The sequence below is a fragment of the Lepisma saccharinum genome, chromosome 16 (genome assembly GCF_977018435.1).
Source record: "Lepisma saccharinum chromosome 16, izLepSacc3.1, whole genome shotgun sequence".
Classification (NCBI taxonomy): domain Eukaryota; kingdom Metazoa; phylum Arthropoda; class Insecta; order Zygentoma; family Lepismatidae; genus Lepisma; species Lepisma saccharinum.
In genome coordinates this window covers 30,643,127-30,670,911 of record NC_139244.1, presented here as the reverse complement: position 1 = coordinate 30,670,911, position 27,785 = coordinate 30,643,127, and the positions used below count along the sequence as shown (strand labels likewise).

Here is a 27,785-nt window from a genome sequence, read left to right as displayed (position 1 = left end):
TGATATTACTCCTAAGTATTTGAATTCAGAAACAAATTCAAATGAATTATTTAGAATTAGGTTTTGATTATTACCTTACACTCGTTTCATCATATAAGCATGTATGTAATTTTATCTGTGCTAACTTCCAGACATTCCTTTCTGCTTATAAAAGTGTGTTACTATTATTCTTAACTGTATTTCCATCATTCCCTAGTATGTCTATCTGCATATGTTAACAGCTGAGTTATGCCAACTATGAATGACAAATACGAGGGTCACTATTTATATTTTGAGCCTAACAATGAAAAAACAGGAATTTGGCATTGAAAACTGCTTTATTGTTTTTCGAAGTATTCTCCTTTATGGTCAATACACTTTTGCATTCGTTCGAACCATTTGTCAAAGCAGTTTTTCCAATCTTCTTGAGACACCTCCATAATATGGTTTTTGAATGCATCAACGGCATCTTCCGCCGACGAAAATCGTAGTCCATGCAATTTATTCTTGACATTTGGGAACAAGAAGAAGTCATTGGGTGCCAAATCAAGACTGTACGGCGGATGACCCATCAATTCGATTTTTTTACTATTCATAAAGTCGGTTGTTAGACGAGATGCGTGACAGCTGGCATTGTCTTGATGAAGAATGATCCGACAGTGTTTGTTTGTTTTCCGTATTTGACCGAAGACTCTGGCAAACAAATTGTTCTGTACCATTCAGAGTTGACCGTTCTACGTTCCCCTAAAGGCACAGTTGCCACATGACCAGTTTTCCCGAAAAAACAGGCGACCATTTGTTTCGATGTGCTTCGAGCGCGAACAACTTTTGTTGGATTGGGTTCATCTTGAAACACCCATACAGTCGACTGCTGTTTACGTTCCGGCTCATATGCATATATCCATGATTCGTCACCTGTTACAATCTTATATACGTCTTTTGAAGCACCACGATTGTATTTATTGAGCATTTGTTTGCACCATTTGACGCGAGCGTCTTTTTGAGTTTTTGTCAAATTGTGTGGGATCCAACGAGAACATACCTTTCTCACAGCTAAATGATCATGTAATATTTTATATATGCTGGTGGAACTAATGCCTATGGTTGCCTCAATCTCACAGTATGTCACATGACAATCTTGCAGTATTAGGTTTTGCACAGCATCAATGTTTTCTTGTACAACAACTGATTTTGGACGATCTTCGCGAATCTCGTCGGTGAGCGAATGGCGGCCACGATTAAATTCGTTATACCAGCGTTTCACAGTGGCAAAGGATGGGGCTTCATCGCCAAATGTGGAAGTAAGTTGATCGATGCAATATTGTGTTGATAATCCACGTCGAAAATCGTAAAAAATCATCGCACGAAAATGTTCACGAGTTAATTCCATTTTATTGTTGTCGTGCAATCTCCAAGGCAACATAAACAACACAAATGAAGCTATTGACAAAACATTTGAAGTACGTTATGGTCAATAATGCCAGACGATTCTGTGCAAACGTCAAATTGCACCTAACTTCAATCAGTGTTGCCAAGGCTCAAAATATAAATAGTGACCCTCGTAAGTATTATCATATCCTTCGAGCTGGCACCAGAGGAAAATGTACAGATGAAAAAAAATATTAAAAAAATAAATAAATAGCTACCTTACACTTCTAGTCACTGACACTTCTGGGTTGCAACACCCCCCCCCCCCCATTTGACTTTCAATGGGATCATTACAACTCAGAAGTGTCAGAGACTAAAAATGACCTTGTTTGAATAAAATCTGTTCCACATTTACAGAATGAATACAATATTGTAATTTATGAAGTCTTTATTCGGTTTAATTATACTATAAATACTTTGACAAATAATAAAAGTTATGAAACAATGAAATCATTAACTTTAGCAGCAAAGGCTCATGTTAGGTGAACAGCCCAAACTCCAAAAATAGTAATATTTGAAACAGCACTGAAAATGTTTTGCAGAAATTACAGGTATAGTCCTTCTGGTGTTCCTTCCTTCTTTCTGTACAGAACACTCTCTTTAGATTTACGAAAATCTTCATTTGTGACTTTCATTCTTCTTTCACGAAGTGCCATCAGTCCAGCTTCAGTACAGATTGCCTGTATGGGGAAATAAGATGTATAAAAATAACGAATCATTGTTGAAAGTGAGTTTGAGTTTTTGTTTTAAGTCCACTTTATTCAGGACTGGACCTACAGTTTAAAGTGGAATCGAAACCTCAACTAGGTATCGAACCCAGGACCCCCTGATTACAAGGTGATGACGTTACCACTATGTTATCGGGAAGGGCCGTAGTTCAAAGTGACTTGAAATTTTTAATCTTACAGTGGCATAAGTTTTATTTGTTAGCTATTCAAGCAAAAAGAACAGTTTGTGTAGTTGAATTCATGTTGCGAAACCAAGAAATTGAAAACTAATTATTGTAATCAGTGGCATGCCCAGGATTTTCGAAAGGGAGGGGTTACGTACACTTTTTCTGATAGTCAGCCCTTATTTTGACTACTTTTCTTACCTTTGACGTTCTTTAATTTAGGAATACTGGACCAAGGGGTGGGGGGTTTATGACCCCCCACCAATCCCCTCTTGGGCATGCCACTGATTGTAATGATATTTAAAAATGCAATTTTGTGCAATATGATCTGCAGTCAAATTAATCAAAGTTCTAATTGTAGTAATGCCATACTTTACAAGATATGAATGTTCCAATCTTGTACAACATAGGTATTTTGATAGTTGATAAAGAGAAATAAATTTCAGTTACTAAAGTGTTCCAACAGAATAACCAAAGAAAAAAATGGGTTAGTTCAAAAACTTTAGTGCAAAATGCAGGATCCAGCTCAGAATTTCATGTTTTCGTATTCTATCAGTTCATTCTCAGAAGAAATAATCCCAAGTTTCTTCAAAATTCCAAAAACAAGATTTTTATGAGATCAGGGTGGCTACAAACAAGCAGAATTGAAATTCCCTGACTTTTCCAGGTTTTCCAGGACAAAATTTACATTTTCCCCTGACAATTACAAACTAAACTAAATCGATGTTTTTGCAAATGGAAATAATAAACTCATACAGATCCACGTATGGTTTTGTTAAGTACCTATATTATCTTCTGTGAAATTGACTTAATTTCTCTATTCTCTATGATTTGAATTCAAACGGCAAAATAGTGAATTTGGAAAATTATTACAATTCACAAGCTAGGGAAGGATTGCGGAATTTTGTCATACGCAGTAAGTTTAAAATAAAATACTTGATTATTTTTAAAGTTGCGACTAAATGAGATTAGGGTGAAGAGTGATTAACTAAGAAATACATTTTGTAATTTATCAGTCTCCTTATACATTCTTGGTATTATATGTTGATATTTGCACTGAGGTTTGGAACCCTCTGCTTGCAAGAACCATGAGTGCGGACTCATTTTTCAATGCATAAAGCTACTTCTCTCTTCTCTGTAAAGCAAACAACTTAACTCTTGCATATAAGTGAAACAATTGAATCAAACAAAATAAAGTGTCATATTTCCTTACATTATCAATGGGATTTCTGCTTCAGTACAGTATATCCAAGTGAAGTACTGTGAAACTGACAACATGCAGTTATACCATTAATGCTGACGAAAAGGGTATGTAGGTCTCGTAGAAATTTAACGCAAGGAATTTATAGAATTGCATTGTATAGGTACCTGATTTAGCTAACCACACATTAAAACAGGAACACACTAATAATAAAAGCTTCTAAAAGTTCATATACGAGGGGCATCCTGAAAAAAGCTCCAATGGTGCCTATACGCAGCACCAGTGGCCAGAAAACGACACACACACATGTAGGCAGGTAGAAGTGGCATGTAGCTGTAATCTGGTACAGTTGCAATGCAGCCGTTTTAGGACAGTTCTAGGTTAAAGATTGCAGCTCTCATACAGTCTCCCACCGACTGCGATGTAGCCTACATTGCACATTCAGAATTTGGCACAGAGCCAGCAGCAATCGTGTGAGGTGTGCAGACCGGACGTCGTGAGTGATAGTATGGTCAGACGATGGTGCAGACAATTCACGGAAGGCCAATCGAATGTGCACAGCCCCATACAGCTGAGTACACACGGGACCTTTGCATCACTTCAGGTGAGAGATCTTGGACCACTCCCTGTACAGCCCTGGCCTTGAATGTACCGACTTTCATCTCTTTGTTTAACTGAAGAAGTTTCTGGCAGGGCAAGGATTTGACAGCTACACTGCGGTAGAGATAGTTCCAGTCTTTGCTGTCAGACACATATACCATGGGCATACAAAATTTAGTGCCATGCTACGACAAATGCCAGAACAACGGTGTTGATTATGCCGAAAATTAGGTTAGGACTCACTGTTACTAATGCAATAAATTACAACTGATTTTCTTGTTTTATTTATGTCTAATTGGTAGGGACCTTGATATTTTGTTATTTTTTTCAAATTGGTGTATTTTCTTATTTTTTATTTTTTACTATACGGTGTTATTTTTTCCCAAAATCACATTTTCATTTTAGCGCATTTTCTGAAAAATATCTGAAATTATACCTTCATGGTGTTTATAAACTACTGTTTCAAATTGTAAGTCACATGGCTTACACCTCTTCGTGAGAGTTTGATATCTTGAAAGTTATTATGGGAGAGTTATTTTCCATACCCCTTTTTTAATTTTAAGGTAAGGATTTTAGATAATGGAATTTTCCCCGTATATACTGAAGAGTGCATAATGACCATAAGTGGCGACGCATCCAAAATATTAAAATCAATCAATTTCACGTGACAGATACCGATATATTATGGCACCAACAATTGGCATTATCTTTTTTTGACTTGTTACTGTTACGTTTCCTAAAATTCGCGTTTTTGTTTTAGAACATTTATCTGCCAAATATACCGAAACTTAATACTCCATTGTGCTTTTAAACTATTATTTTAAATTGTAGGTCACATGGTCTACATATTTTCGTGACAGTTTGATATGTTGGAACAGATTTTTGAGGAAGTAAAAGTAAAGTGCTCCCCTGCACTTTTCCATGAAGGTGTATAGGGGTGTGGAGTTAGGGTCCCACACTTTCTTGATCACGGCCGAAGGTGGGGGTGATGTGACCAGCACCACGCTCCTGGCTACCTTTATCCCTCAAAGTTTCCTCAAGGTACTAGCTTCATATGATGCTGGGTGGGCACCGGAACAGTTTGAGTATGTGGAAAACATTCCGGTTCTCCCCCGCAGGGGATCGACCACGGGTCTCTCGCATATTAGCCAGATGCCCTAACGGCTGGGCTCCATTATTACTCGCTCGACAAATGTCGATGGTGCGCACTTAGCTTGGTAATTCAAAACATATCTCGTGCGACAAATCTGAAGATGTGGCTCCCGTGTGACGGTAGATACGCACTCGATCTCCTGTTAGAACTCTGCCACTTTGTTCTGTGATGCAAATGGTTTTGATAGAAGTTGAAAAGATCGTGGGATATACATGATTTAATGTGGCTGTCGGAATTATTCCATGTACGTATAACTCTATAGTTTACTCTTGAGTAAAATGTTGGAAAACTTGCATGTTCTATGTACACAAAAACATGGCCTAGAAAAGACAAGAATGTTGGATTTCATGGAATTTTTCATTGTTTTAGGAGATTTCTTTTAAAAAAAACTAGAAACGCCAACAATTCGCATTATTTTGATTTTTCGAACGGGCGAAAAATGTGTCCAGACATCACTGCACTAGACATCCTAAACATAACTTCGCAGCAATTACCATTTTTCACGGTTTTGGCGTTTGCGAAAAATCAATGTCGCTACTATTTGGAAATTACTTTCTTGCCACCCCTCGTATAAATCAGTAGATGGAAATTTAGCAGGGCTGGCAGAGAAAAGTCAATTCTTGAAGAAAGTGATCTGCTTTTATGATGGAATGATTCGAGTAAATATATTAAAATATTTACGTATTTATTATTAGTATTTTATTTTATAATATTGGACATTAACCTTACTCAGTGAGAGATTAATGACCATCTCTCACGAGTTTAAACAGACAGAACAGAGAGTGGCGTTAATTTCATTGCAATACTAGTGTTGCAGTATATTTGAGTTTGGGAGCATGCACTTGCCAATTTTTATAACGTTCATCAATGCAGATTTATATTTAACTTTTACGTGATAGTATTCAATATATATCCCATTTGGTTGCATTTTTCTTGATATCTAAGAATAGTGCAATACCATTGTAAACGTATGTTAGCTTGTGCGAAACCAGTAATACGTCAAGATGATGAAAGAAAACCTTCGTAAGCACTGCTACATTAAATAAGGTGAAGTGAGGCAGAAGAGTTATAAAATTCCAGCAGCATATTTGCAGTCTAAAGCTCTTCTTGTTTATGCATGCGATTTTTGTTGGATGTTGCAGTCCATGCAATTTCTGTCGCATGTTGTAGTGACATACTTTGTCGGGTGGCGATATTCGACAAAAATCGTATGTATCAATGGAACCTATTTGTTTCCATGTTCCTTTAGTTTGCCCAACAAAATGCCTTACTACGACGTCAGACAACTATCGGACGGCGCCACCCGCTCTTATCCCCTCCATCTGTTGACAAGTTCCCTTACTACTTCCATACGGACAAGAAAAAATATGGTATCACCAGAGTAAGGTCGTACCTGCCCGATGATACCATATGGTATCATGGTGCTGATTACGAAATGAATGTGCTTTTTGGACCTTCATACTCTTATGTTTGGGTAGAAACTCTGACACAGGTCTGGAGCAAGCCTGGTAAATTCATATTGATGACCAATCTCTCCCCTCTCCCCCCCCCTTTCCACAACATATCCATGCCACATTTCCGAACAGAGATTCACATTTTGGCTCATTATTCAACTTGTATGGCACCCAGGAACATGAAACATGTTTCAATCTCTTTGGAAACGTCCATTCTTTGAAGATAATACTAAAATTCGCCCCCTCTCCCAAAAATAGCGGGAGAAGAGGGGCAAACTTCAGATTTTTATGATTATTTCATTGAAATTCGTAGGTCGCGCCCACCGAAACCCCCTTCCACGGTTCGGCGACCTGAATTGCACACGGTTGCATGCTCTGATGTTGTAGCTGCAAAACAAAACTTATCCTAAGTAGATTCCTCCCATAGTGCCCGAGTTATAACAATTTTCCTCCAAAAAGGCAAATTACCTATTTTTCGCAAAGAAAAAAAATCACATTTTGGCTTATTATTTAACTTGTATGACACCCAAGAACATGAAACATGTTACGTTCTCTTGAGAAATGTCCATTCTTTGAAAATAATACTAAATTTCGCCCCCTCTCCCCAAAATAGCGGGGGAAGAAGGTGCAAACTCCAGATTTTTATGTTTTTTCCATTGAAATTCGGGAGTCGTGCCCCCCAGAGCCACCCTTCCTTGGTCCGGTGGTCTGAATTGTACACGGTTGCATGCTCTGATGTTTTAGCGTAAAAACAAAAGTTATCCGAAGTAGATTGCTCCCATAGTGTCCGAGTTATAACAATTTTTTCTCCATAGAATGTTCGAATTTAAAATTGCCGCCGAGAAGCCCGGGCGAGAGGAATTTCTCTCTCCTCCTGCCATCACTGGTTTCTGGCGCCGTGGTTGTGTTGCGCATAAAAGGGGCCTAAAAGTTGCGGCCGAAACTTACGAACGAGATTTCCTGTTCCCGTGCAGAGTTCCGTAATGATATCTTTAAATAAATAAATAAATAAATAAATAAAATCCAAAAAATCAATGAAGACGAAATTCCCTGACATTTCCCTGACTTTTTTTGACACCTCAAATTCCCTGACCTTTCCCGGTTTTCCAGGTTTTCCAGGTCTGTCGCCACCCTGGAGATAGGCCATACAATAAACTGCACGACTACAATTTCTGATTAATTCTCAAAAAAAAATTATTGAACTAGGTGTATCAATTTCAGTAAATTAATGGCATGAAATATGAAAAGTAACTAAAACCGGTTGTGATTGATATTCCCTCATCTGGTATACTGAGTAGAAGAGTCTTATCCCATGGATATGGTAATAATAATAGTGTATGATAATCTCTTTATTATTATTTCTACTATTCAATTTTATGTCAGTGGCCTGGCATCAACTACAAAAAAATTCTGGCATTGCCCATACATAAATTAATTAGACTGCAAAATTTTGTCACTTTGATTCTGACATTCTATGCTCTACAACAGTACTGTATTCAACTGGGTCACCAGACTAAATGTTCAGCATAATTTCCACTCTCAGATACTCTGTATTCATGTTTATCCAGGCAGTCAACAGCAATGAGAAGTTATAGTGCACACAGAGACAGATGTTCGAAACATGGAACCAGTGGTCTGGTGGTCAGACTCTATGGGCATGCACCTCGGCCTTACATCCAAAATAAGCTCAATCACCCCTCCCAATTACTCATACCCAATTTTGTCTACGTAATGATACTAATTATACTAGTAATTCGAGTGTGCTAAATTATTTTCACGAGTAGGCGAAGGGGATCTGTATTGTTCACTTACTCTTTTAACAAGACACTTTATAAAGAGGAAACTCGATTTTGCATTTTTTAGCGGACCACGCTTAAAAAACTAAAAATACAGGAAAAATCTGGGAATGTAAAATCGGAGTTTCACTGTATCTTGGTTTACCTGCTATGACAACAGTCTGATTTAATGATCTCAGTTTTAATGTCTTTGACATACACTACAAGCATGCACTGAAATACATCTCCTACGATGTTTCTCTAATTTCTTGTCAGAGGTAGATTAAGTATCAAGTATCGGCTGGACAGTATAGTTTATAATTTTTTGTTTGTTTCAAACTTTCTTCTATGTAAAAGGAAATATATCATGTACGAAATCTTATATATTAATGTGGTTTAAATTAGTTTTAAACTATCTATGAATAATTGCAAGAAGTCTGATGTTTTAAATTCACCATAATGACACATTTATATGCTGTCTCATCCGTTACCTACACTTATTGTACATTTGGAAATCCACATACCTTAATATCAGCACCAGAGAGATCATCTTTGGACATTATTAATTCTTGGAGATTTACATCCTCAGCTAATGTCATTCTGGATGTGTGAATATTAAATATTCGCCTTTTGGTTTTCTCATCAGGCAGAGGAAATTCAATTTTCCTATCAATACGACCAGGTCTAATCAAAGCTGGATCTAGTGTTTCAATCCTATTGGTGGCCATGACAACCTATGAGGAGAGAACAACACTTAACTGAACAGAACAGAAAGGAATAATCTTGACCTGCATGCAGAATATATGCAACGAGGTACACATTTACTTGGAATATCTGGCAGAAGGTAGGAGAAAACCCCCCTTACCAAGTTATTGACCTAACCTGTGATTTACACAGGTAGAAGTTTTTAGACACAAGATAATAATCTACAGAAAGTTAAACTTAGTGCATAGAAACAATGTATCTGATGATTGCTTCTCACCTTACTTATAGGAACCACTATGATTAAAATGGCTGTCCTGAAAAGCTGATCAAATACTTATTTTTTTTTACTTTTTTTAAAAACTTTGTACGTCTAGAGGTTTTTCTGGTGGCGAATGATAAAATAATCTTCTTTTCTGAATAGGCTTCCATAATTTCAAGAGGAAATGTCACTCTCATCTTCAGAGGTTGAGGTGCAGAGGCCCTTGCCAACTTGCTTGTTTCTTTTTATATACCTATAGAGGGTTAATCAAAATTATGTTAACAGTAATAGATTGTTTTCTTCTGGCAGGTTTGTCCCATTTAATTAATATAATTTTCACTAACCCTGTATTTCAGGGGGGGGGGGGGATTCTGGTGTAGACAGTGGGCCAATCAGGTGGTTCATTAGCTCTACACTTCAATCCCTGAAGATGACTGTGATGTTAGCTCTCAGAAACTATATGTACATATACCAGCATAAATATCCAACCCGACATCTTCAAACTATTGATTGATATGCCACAGCAAGTTGGGGTTTTTATTTTACATTAGCGACACAATCAGTGAATCACAGCTGTACGGTCACTGAAGTTCTGGCTTGTAATGACACCACTGATTATTAATGATGTCATTACAATCCATAAGTGTCCGTAACAGTACTTACAGCACTTTTAAATTCACTTTTTGGATGTGAACTGCCATTAATTATTATTTTCTTTTTTCATACATAAAATTCAGACTGCCTTGAAAGCTTGCATCACAGAAGTGACTAGGTAATCATCAGAGTGGGTAGATGCAAATAAGAAAGATTCTGGTTTCCAAAATGATTCGCAGTTTTGTTTCCGAACTACCTACCTTCACATCTCCTCTTGAATCAAAGCCATCCAATTGGTTCAAAAGTTCCAACATAGTCCTTTGAATCTCCCTCTCACCACCTGAGTTTGAATCATATCTTTTCGTGCCAACAGCATCAATTTCGTCAATAAAAACAATAGACGGAGCATGCTCCTCTGCAACTCGGAATAATTCTCTCACTAACTTCGGCCCATCTCCCTGAAACGAACATTACAATCAGAACTTATGTTGTGAAAAACAGTGAGGCAGCCTATAAATTAGGATTTCACAAGGTACATTCAGAATATGTATACTAAACTAAGACAGATTTGCCTGGCTAATATCCTTTGCCTTCTACAGGGTAGCTACGATTTTTTGATTATGAAATTCCCTGACTTTTCCAGGTTTTCCAGACCAGAAATAAAATTTTTCCAGACATGTTTGTTGTCATGATTTTTGCTTTTGAACCTCATGTTTTTCAATTAAATATGCAGGCACGTTAATTATTATGAATATGGATATACACAGTTATTAGCTGAAAAAAAAGTGATTAATATAATGCTATTCAATGAAAAAATAAATAACTATTGTATTTCCCCATTTTCACTAAGTCATTACAATTAAGGTGGTGTAAAAAAATCAATAAAAAAATGTGGCATATATCAAAGCTTTACAATGTAACCTGTACACAACCTCAATTAGCCTATATCAATACAAATGAGAAACAACAGAAAATTAGGTCATGTACCTTTAGAAAATGCAATAAGTTTAATGATTATATTTTTTAATTTATTGAAAATAGTACATGTTATGAAAATTCAGAATTTGAATGGGGCCGGTGACCAACCATACACCTAAAAAAAAATATATACGCGGGCCATACTTTGGAATCAAATATCTCCATTATTTGAGTTTTCCACATGCTGGAACCAATTTTATATTACGGAAAACATCGAAATCTGTCTTTTAAAAGTTAACAGTTCCGAATGTTTTATGATTTTTTTTCTTCAAATTTTCCTATCAGGAAGACTATTATCATAAAATTTTGGCAATCATTGTGACACAAAATTTGGACCTTCCTTAAAATAATGAGCACTATTTGGATTCGAAAAAAGTTATTTATGTTGAAAAAAAACCTTCAAAATGACCTTACTCAATCATACACGCTTTCCACGGTATTCTCTGGTTGACATCGTAAACTAGTGGGAATGAATGTAGAAATAAATCGGAACCTTAGTAGAGTGCATTCAGGGTCTTTCTTTTAATTCTAAGACAACCAAACCTGACATTCCTAACCTGACCACAAAAGCATATATTCACAAAATCTTAAGAAATCGCTAAAACTCCGCAGTATGTGTTAACAGACATACATCGAAATCGAACCATGTAAAAGTTGCATTTCTAGCATAATGAAATCGTAATAAAACAAAAGGAACTTGGGCTCATTTTCACCACTTTTCAGCATAATTTCATTCTACACGCAAACAATACGTAAAATTACTATCGGCATGAAACCAACATTCCTAACCTTACAACGATGTGTGACCAGCGTACGTTTAATTCCTCTATTTCGCACCAGTTTTTTTAAAAAAATAAATTCGTTCTACATGCACAAAACACGTGCATATTCGAATAATGACGTCACTGATGCTGCATAAAATCACTAATTTCTCGGGTGTAACACATCTCTGCAATGTAAAAACTACGACAAGGAGCAAATGAACTAATTGATCAGGTTGCTTCTGAACGGGTCGCAAACGAAGGACTCAAATTCACAGAATGGGTTCACGGGGGGAACAAAATAGTGAGTCCCTTTGTTTTTACTCGGCGTCCGCACCCGTCCAGTGTGACGTCAACCACAGCCAGTTACGTGAAATTCTGCTCTTCAAGCTTTATTGCAGATCCAAAACCAATAAACTGTCCGAACACCAACCTGCTCCGCTTTACGTATCAAAAGAGAACGGGTTCCGAACGGGTGTGTTCTTGAAGAAAGAAAATTTCCTCACCATACACAAAGCTAAAGCAACATTTTTTCCGCAAAAAAATCTGAGGATAGCTGGTGCGTAGGTTTCATCTTGAGTAGTTTGTTCTCTAAGGAAAAATCTCACACCTCTCCAAATTCCGGTCTTGAACAGGGTCACAAGAACGAGTCGCAAAATGAACGGATCCAAGAACCTAGAGCAGAGAGTGAATAAATATAGAATTGAAATGCAAGGAACCATAATTTTGTACGTAACAGACTAGAAGTCATAATGACGAGTGGAACAAGTTTCTGAACTGAATCTTTTGGGGGACTGGAATCACAAGAACCGAATTCGGAAGTGGAAATGAACCGTTCGTTCATTTTATAACTGGTTCTCCTGCAACTCCAAAATGCACGTAAATTCCAGAAAATATGCAAAATTCCCTGACTTTTCCCTGTTTTCCAGGTTTTCCAGTCACGTAGCAACCCTGCTTCTATCACCTACGAGAACTGTACGTAAGGAGACACCAAAAGATTTTCAGACAGGTGGTTTCCATGTCTGACAAGACAGATATGTTAAAAAAAAAGGGAGACTTAAAACGTACCTTATTGTGGTGTGTAAACATTTTCATCCTTTTACAATGAAATTTTTATCTGAAAGACATCTCAATTGTTTCCTGATGAAGGTTAATGTTCATTATTCCAAACATCAAGGTATGTTTTGAATCTCTTTTTTTCACAGTATTTCTTTTTAATGTGGTAACATGGATGATGGTGAAGAACGTTACTGACAAGACACAGAATTTAAGTACAATTATTTAAGGTTCAGGAATTCTGCCTAATGCACAGGATAATTCAGACTTCAGATAATGTAAGGTTGGCAAATAAATTGTTAGCTTCATTTTTAATAGTTCATTTACCATCAGAAAAAATATGACTGAAATATATATATTTTTCACCTTATGCAAACTTCGAAACTTAATATTACATTCTGTAATCTAAAGATTGATGTTTCCCTACTTTTTGGCACAAGGTGCATGACTTCCAATTTCTGTAAGTCAGGATGAGGGAACCTGTTTAGAATATTTTATCTTTATTATCTTGGGTTTCTCAAGAAATTCACACCTTTCATTAACTCTAAAATAACCATATCAAAACTTACCAAATACTTCTGAATAAGCTCCGAGCCAACTACCCTCAAAAACGTAGCAGACGTTTGATTAGCAACAGCTTTTGCTAGCAAAGTCTTTCCAGTTCCTGGAGGGCCATACAATATTACGCCTTTAGGGGGTTTTATACCCATCTCCTCATAATACTCAGGGTGGGTTAGAGGCAACTCTACGGATTCTTTGATCTCTTGGATTTGGGTATCCAGACCTATACAAATATAAACACATTTCATTTTTCGAATGATAAAAAATAAGATGCACACAACCTGGTGTAAATCTGAGTAAAACATTTGAGAAAATTGAGATTTGGTATGAAAAATAATATTACTGTAGATACACAGTGGCAGAAACATAACTTAAAAATTTTCAATTACTTTTAACACCAAGCAAAGGGCTGGACTGATGCCAGCTCTGATACCTTACCAATTCCTACACATAATGGAACTTGAAAATGGTAGCAATTCAAGGTAGTTCACAATATTTATAAACTTTAATGTATAGCAATCCACCAGAGATTAGCTTCAAATATTCATAATTTCATGTATCCATATGACCTGGATTATCACTTGCTGGCTGTAAATCTATCTGTTAGAAATTCCCATGTGCTAATCCACTGTTTTTAATGTTAACATTCCTAAGGTATTAAATAAAATCATAAATACACCACATCACAATTTTTGACTTGCACACAGGACACTACATTAACAAATAAACAAAACATGCAGAAATAAGAAAGTTTAGAAATTGAAACATTTGTAGCATTTAAGAGTAAGATTGCAATGTAAATTCACTGACTAGTTGATTTAGATTATTTTATATCACTTTTCTGCCATTTTTGGATAATAGGGATGATTCAAATTCGTGAAAATGCCTTAACTGAAACATGTCACAAGGAGAAAGGGATGGTGGGTGACAAAATGAATAATGCAGAACAGTTGCAAACAAAAACATAAAAATTACCTCCAATATCTGCATATGTTTCTTGAGGAGCTTTTTCTAGCTTCATGACAGTTACCATTGGATCTGTGTCATCTGAAAGAACTCCCACAACAGCATGAACCTTTAAAAAGAAAAATTCATTTTTTTACAAGTGATCCAGCATACTCATACTAATTCTTGCCTCCTTATTAACATAAATCAGAAATACATGATGAACATTCAACGGCAACTACATAATCTACAAACAACATTGCAACATAATATCCTGCAGTAAAATAAAATGCATACTCTAATGCTAACATTAAGAATGGCACACTTACTCAATGTTTCAAATACATGCATGGATCATTCAAAAAAAAAAATGCACTGTTGTATTTGTGTGGTTCAAGTACAAACATATGGATCATGTATTTGTAACATACGTAAAAAATAAAACAAATTTAACTACTACAGGTACAGTGCTTAATACTTCCATCATGACTGGTTACAAACTTCCAAAGAATTAAGTTCAGCAACAACTCACCTTGTGATTAAGGAGCACTGAACACCCAGGTTCCAGCTGATCTTTATCGACAAATGATAAAATGCTAACGTAATGCTCACTGCCTACAGATGTAGATACGATGGCATGGTTATCATCTATTATTTCTTCTAGGGTACCAACAGACATTGGAGTCCCTCTCAAATCATCCACCTTCGATCTCTCCTCCTGAAAGAAGAAAAAAGAAACAATTCTCAGATAAATTAACACCTGGTGCAAAAGTCCTTGAGGGCCAAGAACCTACCCACTGCCAGGTTCATTTCCACATGCCTCAGCAGAGGCGGACGGTAATCGAACCGGTTATGGGGGGGGGGGGGGTGATGTGTGGTCAGCATGACAAGCACCCCCCTCCCCCCTGTTGAAGGTTTCCATGACTGGGTTACGCTTCTCCTTTGTAGCTCCCCAAATTCCTCAAGATTGTGGGTGGCCACCAGTCCCATACACTGTTGTTAGGCTCCCTCCCCCCCCCCCCCTTGAACCAGCACCCATCCTGTATCCCCATATGAAAGCCTGATGCCTTAGACAACATTGTTACTTGCCTGGACCCCCACACTCTTTACATCCACACTCGAGGTTCGGTGCACTTCGTACTCGGCTCTGATTTGTCTAGGGGTATCTTTCTTTGTACGACAATGCACGTGGGTTGCTACAAGTCAACATAATTATATAATTAACTACAAGAGACAACGGATAACCTTTGCGAAACCTTTATTACGATAGGGGATAAATTACCTTGTCCAGCTTGTGTGAAATTAAAAACGGAAATTTTGGATAATTTCTATAGTTTAATTAACGTAAAAATTTAAAGTATATACATGTCGTTTCCGAACGTTCATTTCTCTAATTATTTATCGGGCCAAAACTCTAATTTTTGATGTTGGAATCTCTATTGTTTGTACCTGGATGCTTTACATTTTATGAATTACATCTGAAGTACGCTTGTCACAAGGTAGACTCGCGTTACTCCAAGAAACGTCTTAACAGGCGCTAGGCCGCCCGACGTGTACATTTCTCAACCTCCACGGTGACAAGGCACTAGGCTGCCCGGCGCACCGTAATTACTTCAAAATAACATCCAGTACAAACTACCTTTTTACCTGTAAATCGGACACCAAGGCACTAGCTTGCCCGGCAATCCAACCTCTTACAACATCCGTTTCGGGAGACCTGTCCTCCGGTCCTAGCTAACCGAAGCAAAAACAGCCTCTCCCTTCCAAGTCTCAGTTCCAACAGCCGACCTCCCCTACTCTCATCTGGGAGTTTATATATGTTTGGTTGGTGTCTGCTGCCAACCGCCCTTCTTTCAAAATTTTTAATCTTTTAACAGCTAAACTGCCCGCCTTTCTTCTGAACGTTCGAAACACGAAGCAAGAACAGATAGCTACATGGTGTTTATACATGGAAAAATACGAACCTAAAAATGCATAATAAATTGATTTACACTAATCAGACATATATATGTTTATACACTTGATTACCCAATTAATTAACATATTAATAAATATTTCAATAAGAAAAAAAACACTGTTGCCCTGACACGGGGGCAGGGTAACAACATATGACAGGACCACAAATATAAATTAGATAAAATTATTTTTCTTGCCAAATAAATTACTAAATGCACAATGTATACACAATAGATGATGAGTAAATTACTTTATCAATCGTACTCACAGTATTAGGTCCTCAAAATGTGTTTATAATAATACATATAATTACAGTGGAACCTTGAATTTACGTTTTTCAGGGGAGCTGAAAAATCTTAAAATTCACGAAAATATAAAATCGTGGAATCTTTTATAACATTCTTCTTCTATGTTGGGACCATCAACATGAAATGTATAATGTGGTAAAATTTTGAAACTTAAAATTGGGGTTCCATTGTAATATGCATTCATTATAAAGTTCACCAGATAAACTTACCTCATTTTTCTCTTCCTGAGGCTTCAACCTTTCCTGATTTTGGATAAACTCCTCTTCCATCATCAAGAAGTCTTTTATTCTGTCCATTTTCAACAACTTTAAGCGACATCTTGTATGAGGAGTAACTGAAACATAACAATATTTATTCCAAGTATTATACATTTTTGTATTTATATTCAGTGGCGTAGCAACATATCGCGAGGCCCTGAGCAAGATTAGAATGCGAGGCCCCCATCCGTACTTTACATTTGAAATCTCAATTTGAATCCATAGAAAATCTTCAAGGATACGTCAGCAAATTTTATCACATTTAAATATTAATAGTAATAATAAATTACTCACGAAAATTATATTTAATAATATGCCATAGAGAAATTTACACTTGACAGAGGTATATTCTTGTAACACTGCTGGAATTTTCTTTAACCAAAGTAGTAGTAATAATACCTTTTTAAAGATGTTCTTGAGGCACTAATACATAACTGAACTATCTTTAAATATGCTAAACTTTATAAAAAAAATACAAACTGCGAATCTATAAATATAACCTATATTATTTTCAATTAGTTTTTCTTTGCTTCCTCATTTAAAAATTTGTAGGCAAGGCAAAAGAAGAAAATATCCAAGAATACACATAAAATTTTTTCTCAAATGTTTCACATGATAAATATGGCAATAATTTTAACCTTTTTTTTGGGCTCTGTTAGGCTTAGGACCTTGCTGCATTTGTGTTACATTTCTGATTGGACGTATTCATTCAAATTATAACGTTAAACTAGAATTTAAAGCCAGATAAAAACAGAATGTTTCAATTTTATTTCCTGCAAAAATTAGCCTTTTTCGATCTATATTTCTAACTTCTATTTATTACATTTTGCGTATCAACTCCATGGGATGTGAGGCCCCGGGCGGTCGCCCATTTCACCCACCCCTTGCTACGCCACTGTATATATTGGTCATCAGGAAAGAAAGTAATTTTATTCTTACAAATATGTAAATCATCATAGGTACAAGGTAAAACTGAAAGCTAAATAATACAATTTAACATTATTATGCAATTCAAAACAAATTAAACAATGCACTTTCATCAAATTTTATAGTTTCCTGAAATGTACTTTCAATCATATTCAGTGAGAGAATTCCTGAGAGAGAAAGTGTAGCTAATGAATGTAAAACCCTTCCCATTTCATGAAAGAATAACAATTTACATGTTCACAATAATTGCAGTCAGTCATTGTGTAACAACCAGCCCTGGTACTCTTCTAGGAACTTACATTCCTTGCATTTACAAGCAAATCTCCCTCTAATTTCAATATCAGCAATTTATTCATAGACACCCTCCTTACTTTAACATAGTTTTGTACTAGCTCACATACTGATCTGTTCTGTACTGCAAGGTTTTTTACATGAAATATACAGGGTGATCCATTTGGGTATGGATAAAATAAAATGGATTTGAAATCTTTTTTGTCAAATGTGATTACCTGAAATATTGTATACAAAAGACTGCAAGGTGGTAGTTTTTATCTTTATACACTACTAACAGTTTGGTACAGTTTTCAGTTTTTTACATGGCCTCCATTGCGAACTCTGCACAACTCATAACGGTGATTCAAATCATTCCACGTCTCATGTAACATCTCTGGGGGGATTCTGTCGAAAGCCTGTGTGAATTTGAGTTTCAAATCGTCAATATCTGTGGGTTTCTGTGAATCGAGTGTCTAACAAAACCCCAGAAATTTCCGTTGGACTTCTGTAACACTCTCACACTTAGCATACCAAAGGACACATTTAGCCCGTTGCTGGATCGTAAACGCCATTTTAAGAATAATGATATCAGACTTCATTGTTGCCAACACACTACAGCAAAACTCCCATGTTTCACGCACGAAAACTTTCCTACTATCACATTTACGTTTCTATTGTTTTATTTTACCCATACCCAAACGGATCACCCTGTATTATAATATAGTAAAGTCATGTGAAAACCCAAATTCACATTTTTATGCATCAAAAAAGGAACTTCCTCTGCTCCAGATAGCGAAAATGTTATCATTATTCTATTAATAAGTTACTTTTAAAGTAAATCAAGTTATACAGTGGTTTGATAATAGAAAGTTGCATTTTGTGTTTCACAAGTGTCATAAATCAAATCAAAGTAATGTCCATTTATGTCTATTTAAAATGAATCTGAGGTTGATAAAACAAAATATCAGAACCTAAAGTGAAATGACAGCAAGTTGTTTTTACACATACCTTAAAAAGATATAATTCAGGACCTTTAACATGCAACTGAACATCTGTTCTATCTGATCAGTACTTGATTAAGTGATAAGCAAGTTCTAATTTTTATTTATACAGGTAAAAGTAATGCAAATTACTTGATGTTTTCTAGAATAGTGTCCACTGTTTACATAGCAGAGCTTCCAAACCTTTTCAGTACAACATTCTATTTTTTTATTAGTTTGTCTCTACACATCGTGGAAATAAAGGTTTTATCTAATTCCATTAAAACTAATCTTTTGTTGATGATGATTTCCACCAATTGATCCACCATTTCTCCCCCCAACAAACAAGAAAATAAATATTCATTTTTATACAGTATCTTTCCACTAAATTTTTTATGGTGCTGTTACTGACTATAACTAGTACATGTGTTACCTTGAGGCAGCTTCATTGCAGCATCTGGCCCTTTAGTCCTTCTCTTCTTTTTGCCAACTCGAGTAGGAATTGGAGGCTCATACTTCTTTTTCTTTTCCTTATCATCCTTCTTGTCTCCACCTGAGCCTCCGCTACCTGATTGGTTTTGTCCCTGAAGAAGAATTTATCAGTTATTAATGATTTCAGAGTTGGTGTTTTAAGTCCACTTTATGCACAGTAAGGCTAATCGGGACTGGACCTACAGTTTAAAGTGGGATCCGAACCACTTGTGCCTCCACCGGGTATCGAACCCGGGACCCCTTGATTACAAGGCGGCGACGCTACCACTGTGCCATCGGGGAGGCCCTTAATGATTTCAGAGAAAGGGGAAAATGTAATGCACTGTATGTATTAAAAAATTAGTTGTCCCATTATTGACACAAATGGAAAATTGAGTAATTTGTGTTGATTATTTTAATAATTATTTGTATGATGTTAAAAGTTATTAATGAATATTGCAAGATACTTGACCGCGAGTCTTATCTGCGTAGGATCTTTGTCTCACGTACTTGCTCTTCACGGAAAAGAGTACAGGTTCATTTAACAAATTCACAACTATTTTTTTACTTTTCAAAGCCAAAGGTAAGTTGGAAAAGGTGAACAAACCTTTGAAAGGGAACAAATTTTGTTTTTGGCCACGCTTCTAGAAACTCAAAAACAATGGTATCGGTTAGTATCAGTGCAAAAATATCAACCGATACATCGGTATTGATATTGGCTCAGCCCTAATCTTTATGTATACTGTACAGTTGATAGTTGCTTGAAAAGAAGAGTTATTCATTCTCTGGGTATGGAATTATGTTTCTTTTACTGTTTGAAGTGTCTTTCATAACTGTTTTGAACACCTATACAGCCTGAAATGTTTGTGTGAAATATGGATGTTAAAACATGTCAAGAATAAGATCAGTGATCACGAACATTGAGAACACTTTTTCATGAGGATTTATCTACCATGTAAATACTAACTGAATACGTGTTTTCTTTGCTGGTGAAATTAAGCATATGCTATTGTCAGCACCTGATGAATGGTCATGTCCAAATAATAATATCTTACACCACACTCCTATTTTTGGATTATGAAGGAGGGGCCCATCCTGAAATCCTTCATTTTTTTTTATTTTTTTTTTTTTAGGTTGCAAATTGTTCAAAACAAAATTCTGCATCGTGGAAACAAATATTTATGAGTGTACAGCCGTTTAAAGTTGCAAGGTGGAAGTCTACTTGCGGCCATGTTTTCATAGCAGCCACTCGCACCCGTACGGATGGATATATAACAGTCGCTTTTTCAGGATTAAACCATAAAAATTGCCCACCGATTCAGGGCTATGCCCCTGGGGTAATTGACCTACCACTACCGTGGCCCCGCCTTTTTCTATAGAGTCCCTTTAAAGGCATGTTAGAACCTGCCCAACACTATCTTTCGACAATTCACTCGAACATAAGGGAATTAAGTAACAGTAGTATAAGCTGGTGACACATTAAACTCTTTTATTTTCAAATAGAAATCATTGCTACTTACCTCATATGCATACCAGAACATTTTTCAAGCTGGGGATCACTTTTTTTCCATGAAAAAAGCGTTATTTTTAACATTATAATCATTTATTGGTCGTTGCTAATTCGGCGGGCAAATCTTGACTCACGTTGTCTGTCGTCAGCTGATATGCAGTGTCGTCAGCTGATGTGCAGTGCTTCCAAACTTATGAACCGATAAATGCCGCACAAACTATTCACAAAAGGTTTTTAAGCGAAAATTGAGGCTAGACTCTACTTTACGTCCTTATCTAAATGGTGATCGCTTCTTTGCGTTCGCAGTGTGCGATCGTGGTGCGGCACTCGGCATCTCTTCGGGTAAGTACCTTTTTCTTTATACACTTTCTGTTCACGATAGCCCCACTATCCATTCACGGGGTCGAGTTATGCCTACGAGGTTAGGTTAGGCCTGTTAGGTTAGGTTCCATTAGCACTCATTTCACCCCTAAATATGTGCTTCATCATCTAAAAAATTCCTCAGTACGTTCAATTACGCATATCCGGACAACATCGTTTTTTCTCGATTCACTCCTTCAGGAAATTTTTCCTCGCTTTGGGATTTACGTTGTTGAATTCCTTATAAAATAACCTTTCCAACGATATATGACACGTATTCCTTAGGATAAGGACGTAAACTAGTCTTACCTTAAATTGAAAAAAAAAAAAAAAAACCGCTCACACGTCATCTTGAAAAACTACACTGACAGGGGGTTACATGATCGAACGCATGGAACATTTGATTCACGTAGTCGACGGTAATGGCGGCACGAGCTATCGTACAACGAAGATGCATGAATGACGAAAAATACCTTACTTACAGGCCAAATAAGTTGCACGATTCGAAAAAACAATTTCCCCGGCTTCAGAAAGTCCGGTAACATTATCGTATGGGTGAAACGGATTCCTTCAAATTTCCTTCAAATTTACAGGAGAAAGTACTTACGGAAATCATTTTCTTGAGCGTTTTGGAAGTTCCTGAATGTAGATTTGATCCATTTTAATGTGAAAGCGTTTTGTTTTCTGCGAAAATCTCTGTCCGACACGCTGTTTCTGCTCCCGCCATTTGCTTTTTGCATGAGAGTGCAATGTTCCGTGTGTTAAGGCGAAGCAACCCCGTAGCCAGTGTTTCAGCCTCGCCGTGTTTTCACTAGAACCACCTGTCCAGTTCGGAACAAGCCATTTTTCCTGAATGGGTGTCACTTATCGCACAACATTGTAGCAACATTGTGTTCCGACGTCACAGGAGAGAGCTGTTTTTACAATTTTTCTTTGTATTTATGCTAATGGAACCTAACCTAACAGGCCTAACCTAACCACGTAGGCATTCCTCGTCTGACGTCAATATTCAAGGTTGCAAGATTGTTGTGCGTAAAGGAAGAGAATTAACGAATTACGAAAGAAAGATGTTCCGACCCGAATGGGTGTCACTTATTGCACAACACTGTAGCAACATTGTGTTCTGACGTCACAGGAAAGATCTTTTTCATGTTAGGCAATACAAGCTAACGCGTCTCTTAGCGAAAATAATAATTTTTCTTTGTATCTATGCTAATGGAACCTAACCCAACAGGCCTAACCTAACCACGTAGGCATTCCTCGTCTGACGTCAATATTCAAGGTTGCAAGATTGTTGTGCGTAAAGGAAGAGCATTAACCAATTTCGAAAGAAAGATGGTGTGTCACTTATCGCACAATACTCTAGCAACATTGTGTTCTGACGTCACAGGAGAGACCTTTTTCATGTTAGGCAATACAAAGGTAACGCGTCTCTTAGCGAAAATATTATTTATTTGTATTTATGCTAATGGAACCTAACCTAACAGGCCTAATCTAACCACGTAGGCATTCCTCGTCTGACGTCAATATTCAAGGTTGCAAGAGTGTTGTGCGTAAAGGAAGTGCATTAACGAATTGCGAAAGAAAGATGGTTCCGAATTGCGAAAGAAAGATGGTTTCGAATTGCTGTGTATGGACAATGAACGTGGTAAATCGCAAGGTTATTTTACAAGTTCTACACGTAAATGCGACGTATTAGCATAATTTCAAATAGGGGCACGAAAGTAGATATTTTCCGGTGAACGAGGTTGCACCACTGCATAAATCGACAAAACACTCCCAGAACGCCCCCTAAACCAGTATGCTATCACGGCCATAATGTGTTACAGATTCGAAACAACAAGTAACAGTAAGTACTCGTAAATAGAGAAAATAAACATTATCTTAGTTAGAAATGCATTATTTCGCCTTAAGAAATGTTCCGCAACACGTTAGCAATGTAAAGAAGTCCGAAATATATGATTCGTAGGTGTTTCACCCATACGATAATAGTACCGAAAGTCCTCAAGTACTTTCTCGTCTTTTCTCCAGTAAATTTTAAGAAATCCGTCTCCGACTTATACTATCGTTACCGGGAATGAAACACATAATCCACAAGTCATTCAAAAGAAGAAAAGGAAAATGAATCCATGATGGAAGCCCTGAAAAACCGCAATGACATTACATAGGTAAGGAATTTTAATATTACAAAAATGTAAGTTTCGTAGCACGTATATCTCTAAAAATTTCCTTCCGCGCTAGTTAAAAACACCCTTTCTTAGAAGAAACTTCATTTTGGACGAAAAGTTTTGAAAAGACAATTGGTAAGTACGAACCATTCGAAACACAAAATATTCGATTTAAATGTGTCTCCGATATACTAAACTGTTACCGCCTTAAGGAGACTCTACGAGGTACAGGTAAAATTCACTGTAATATGTAGGTAATTTCCATATCCCAAGGTGGACCATACTAGATGTAACACTCACTACCCCGAGCTCGCAAGTCACCGGGAATGTTGAAAATCACTAGTTCCTCCCTTTAAATTTGTGCACTAATATAGGCATTATAATATAAAATTTGACCAGTCCTGCGTCACGCATAACGGGTTAATCGTGTATTTTTATTTGACATGAGTGGTGTTCTTTCAGATAAGACAATTTACTACATGTGAAGCAGCAGTGGCCATTACTCAAGCAATTCGAGTTTGCACATTTAAAAACACCCTCTGTAAATACACGATTAGAGTAAATGCTTCCTCTTTATTTACTTCACTTACCATTTTTCTCCAATTTTAGAATTCACCAGTCATTACTTGCACGGTGAAACAACGAAGAAACGATATTCCACAGATTATTCTGACATGTTCGATCACGGTTGCCAGGTCTACACATCAATATAGTATTCCCACAGACTACGTTCTCCCTAACACTAAGCTGATACGTAGGAGGGCGGAGGGGGAGTGGGGCTAGGACTGAACCTGATTCCTCAAGATCCCGACTTCCGGAAATGATTTCTCGACTTTTCTGGATCTTATGCACAGAGTAGAGTAATCGGTATTGGGCGCCTGCGGTTGAATATGGGATCCGAACAACTTTTTGCCTCCACCGGATATCGAGTCCGAGACACCTTGATTACAACGTAACGGCATAACCACTACGCCATCGTGGAGGCCTCCGTTCGTCGTACAGTGGTGGAAAAAAGTTCTTCCCCATAAGACTTCAATGGCAGTAAATAATGCCGGAAGGGTAGGCAACACACATTGCACCTTTAGGTGATCGGGTGATTCTGTCTGTTTCAAGAGCAACTCGTCTTTCATGCAAAAGCCAACAGGCACAGGGAATGTAGGAAAGTCACGTGACCTGTCAGGTTGAATGTTGTTCGTCAGAAAATCGCCTTTTCTCAAGCCAGGTCGCACAACCGACAAGAGCTACACGTTATATCTCCGAAAAGGATTCGCCTAAAAACGTTGAACGAAACACTTAAACAATTCTTGCCTTAATTATATAGGCTACTACACTATATGTGCCGCAGTAGCTCAATCGTTAGGGCGTTTTAATATCATGCGAGAGATCTGGCATCGATCACCGACGGGGGAGAATCGGAATTTTGTCCATCTGTTCAAGCTGCTCTGGTACCCACCCAGCTTCGTATAAAGTGGGTACCTGGAGGAAACTGGGGTGGGGGGTTAAGGCGGCCAGGGGCGTGGTGCTGATCACATCATCCCCACCTTCGGCCTGATGAAGAAATCTTGGCGCCCTAACCCCACACCCCCTATACGCCTTAACGGCTTGGTGCAAAGCACAAGGTAGCACTTTGCTTTTTAATTTACTATATTACATACATCCCGATTTTGTCGGAACAGAACTTCCCAATCTCTACGTGGGCTTTCTTCCAAATTCCGTAGGGATGTGAATAGGCTCCAATTCTTCTTGACACAATTTATACATGTTATATTTCGATATAAGAACAATAGACGTTATCCTTTGTGTGTGTGTGTGTGTGTGTGTGGTGGGAGGGTATCATCTAAACATGTGAGGTGATCCTTTTCCCAATACTCCATTCTCAGAAATAAATCTCAATTCGACACACTGAAAATGTAGCATTTTCTACATCTTAGCATGCAATTATCTAGTAGCAAAATAATGTGTGGAAAGAGAAAAATTACGATTTATAACGCACTCTGGAAATTTCGTATTATTTTTTTTTTCAATTTGAACTGACATTCATAATATTCATTGACTAAAGAATAGCTTAGTCGTTCTGCTACTTTCAATTCTTCATTACCGTAGTCACCGTAAATCTCTCTCTCTCTCTCTCTCTCTCTTTCCCTCTCTCTCTCTCTCTCTCTCTCTCTCTTAGCCTTCCCCATGGCGCAGTAGTAGCGGAGTCGCATTGTAATCAAGGAGTCCCCGGTTCGATACCCGGTGGAGACACATAGTGGTTCGGATCCCACTTTAAGTTGTAGAAGCAGTCTCGATTAGCCTTTTTGTGCATAAAGTGGACTTAAATACCAAATGAAAATAAAAATAAAAATCACCGTAACTCTCTACAAAGCCAGAGGATCCAGGTTCGAAACCTGTCGAGGCTTAGATGTAGCATTGCATTCGCATCATTACGCATCATCTTCATCGTCGCGATTATCGCAAGAGATAAAAATGCGACACAAAAAAAGCCAAACAGAAGATTGGAATCAATCTGAATATTGGTTACGTTGGATACATGGTAGAATTGTCTTAAAATCACTTCCTGTGATGTAATAGGGTTTTTTATTAGAGACCATTTGTATAATACATATCGGTGTTGCGAACAATAAGTAGTTTCACGTTCACCCCACTCTTCGGTGTTTTAGAAATGTAAGGAAGAAGGATCTCTAAATTTCCGCTTTCACATGTCAATGAAACTTTAACATAAGTTTAGTGTAGGCCACAAAAGAGATTTACATATTGTTATGATATCTTTTATACGTCACGAAACATACTTCCAATGAAATACGATACTACTCCTTACGTTCCTGTAAATGTTCACCATTAGTCTGGCGAAAGAAAAAGTAACGAACATTTCTGTGTTTCCTTGAGCAGAGATAAGGCGCCTGCTTGTAGCAAGCAAGCAACAACTGCTTCGATCAGTGACCTTCACTGCCGGAGTGACTCACAGCAGGCCTGCGCTCGTTCCAGTGTGCGTATGAAACAGGTGTTTTATTTCGTTCGTTCCAATCCACAGTTATATCAAGCTAACATTCTACAATATGTAGTAAACAAGTTGTATACATTATGGTCTTCCAGAGTGTTGTTGCCTCCTGCTATTTACATGCGGGAGATGGGGGTGTTGTAAACATTTCTGAACCCAAAGGTCGAGCACGAAGGAAAAGTTGTGTAATCATTTAAGGTAATAACAAGGTAATAGAAGTTGAAGGAAATGCTGGAATAAATTATATCAGAAATTGAGTAAAAACCGTTCTTATCACACATAGGGCTATCAGATCACTCTTCAGCGGAAAGTAGGACAAATTGTCTCCAAATGTTGGACACGATCGCATTTCCAGTAAATATAATAGGTTACTAGAACATCTTAACATATAACGAGAATATGACACATCTTCAGCTCAAAAATTAATATTGAAGTGAACGGTTGATTTAAAAATTCTTCAACTGCTAATTAATAGCACAGCCGTACGTGATTTCAACTTGTGTATGCAAGACAGAACGTTTTTCGTCGAGACGGGGCCAGGAAGGGAAAACAATCCATGAATTCGGGAAGGAAAAAGTTCACAATTTCGTAAACAAAGTCTGGAAGTTCTTGTTTATTGAAATGTAAAAAACTGCTATACACTGAAAAAAAAACAGAATTTTGTGCCTTGTTTTACCAATAAGGACTGAGGGCCCCACAGATGGCGCAGTGGTAGCGTCATTGCCTTGTAATCAAGGGGTCCCGGGTTCGATACCCGGTGGAGGCACATAGCGGTTCAGATCCCACTATAAAACTGTAGGTCCAGTCCCGATTAGCCTTACTGTGCATAAAGTGGACTTAAAACACCAAATCAATCAATCCAATAAGGACTGTTTATGTAATTTCTGGAATGAAACTTGTTACTTCGAACAAATTACCGACACTTATTGTATCGATAAAACTTCACAAAGTAAGCATTTTTATACATATATCTGGACTTTTCCGGATCTAGAAAATCGGGAAGTAATTTCTGAGCTGGGATTGTAATTGTTTTTCCGAATATCCAGTAGCAACCATGCACACTCTTTGATTTAAGCATACTTCTTCAAGGAACCACGTTATCTCAGACTTCCCTCAGATTTTCTGTTTCTCCATCTAATTGGAAGTTACGTGATGCCCAAAATACGTATAAGACATTTGTGATTTCTTTCAAATTCTTCCGGAGCCCAGACACAAATCTAAAATCTAGGACAC

At 37.3% G+C, this 27,785-nt stretch overlaps 1 protein-coding gene across 1 annotated transcript; it reads right to left on the bottom strand.

Moving 5' to 3' along the window:
- Positions 1-1,777: 1,777 nt before the first annotated feature.
- Positions 1,778-24,274, bottom strand: Rpt2 (26S proteasome regulatory subunit Rpt2). The gene is made up of 9 exons (XM_083137919.1): positions 24,142-24,274; positions 19,476-19,626; positions 16,815-16,939; positions 14,874-15,059; positions 14,372-14,471; positions 13,405-13,619; positions 10,301-10,498; positions 9,007-9,216; positions 1,778-2,087 (listed from the first exon to the last, which is right to left on the bottom strand). Exons 1-9 carry the CDS (start codon positions 24,142-24,144, stop codon positions 1,953-1,955), a joined length of 1,323 nt encoding a protein of 440 aa, XP_082994045.1. The 5' UTR covers positions 24,145-24,274; the 3' UTR covers positions 1,778-1,952.
- Between the last annotated feature and the right edge of the window lie 3,511 nt (positions 24,275-27,785).

Coding starts and splice junctions, on each gene's coding strand:
- Rpt2 (XM_083137919.1), bottom strand. Junction 13,620..14,371: donor AACATATGCAGATATTGGAG/GTAATTTTTATG, acceptor ATATTTGTATAG/GTCTGGATACCCAAATCCAA. Junction 9,217..10,300: donor ATTCAAGAGGAGATGTGAAG/GTAGGTAGTTCG, acceptor CTCTCCTCATAG/GTTGTCATGGCCACCAATAG.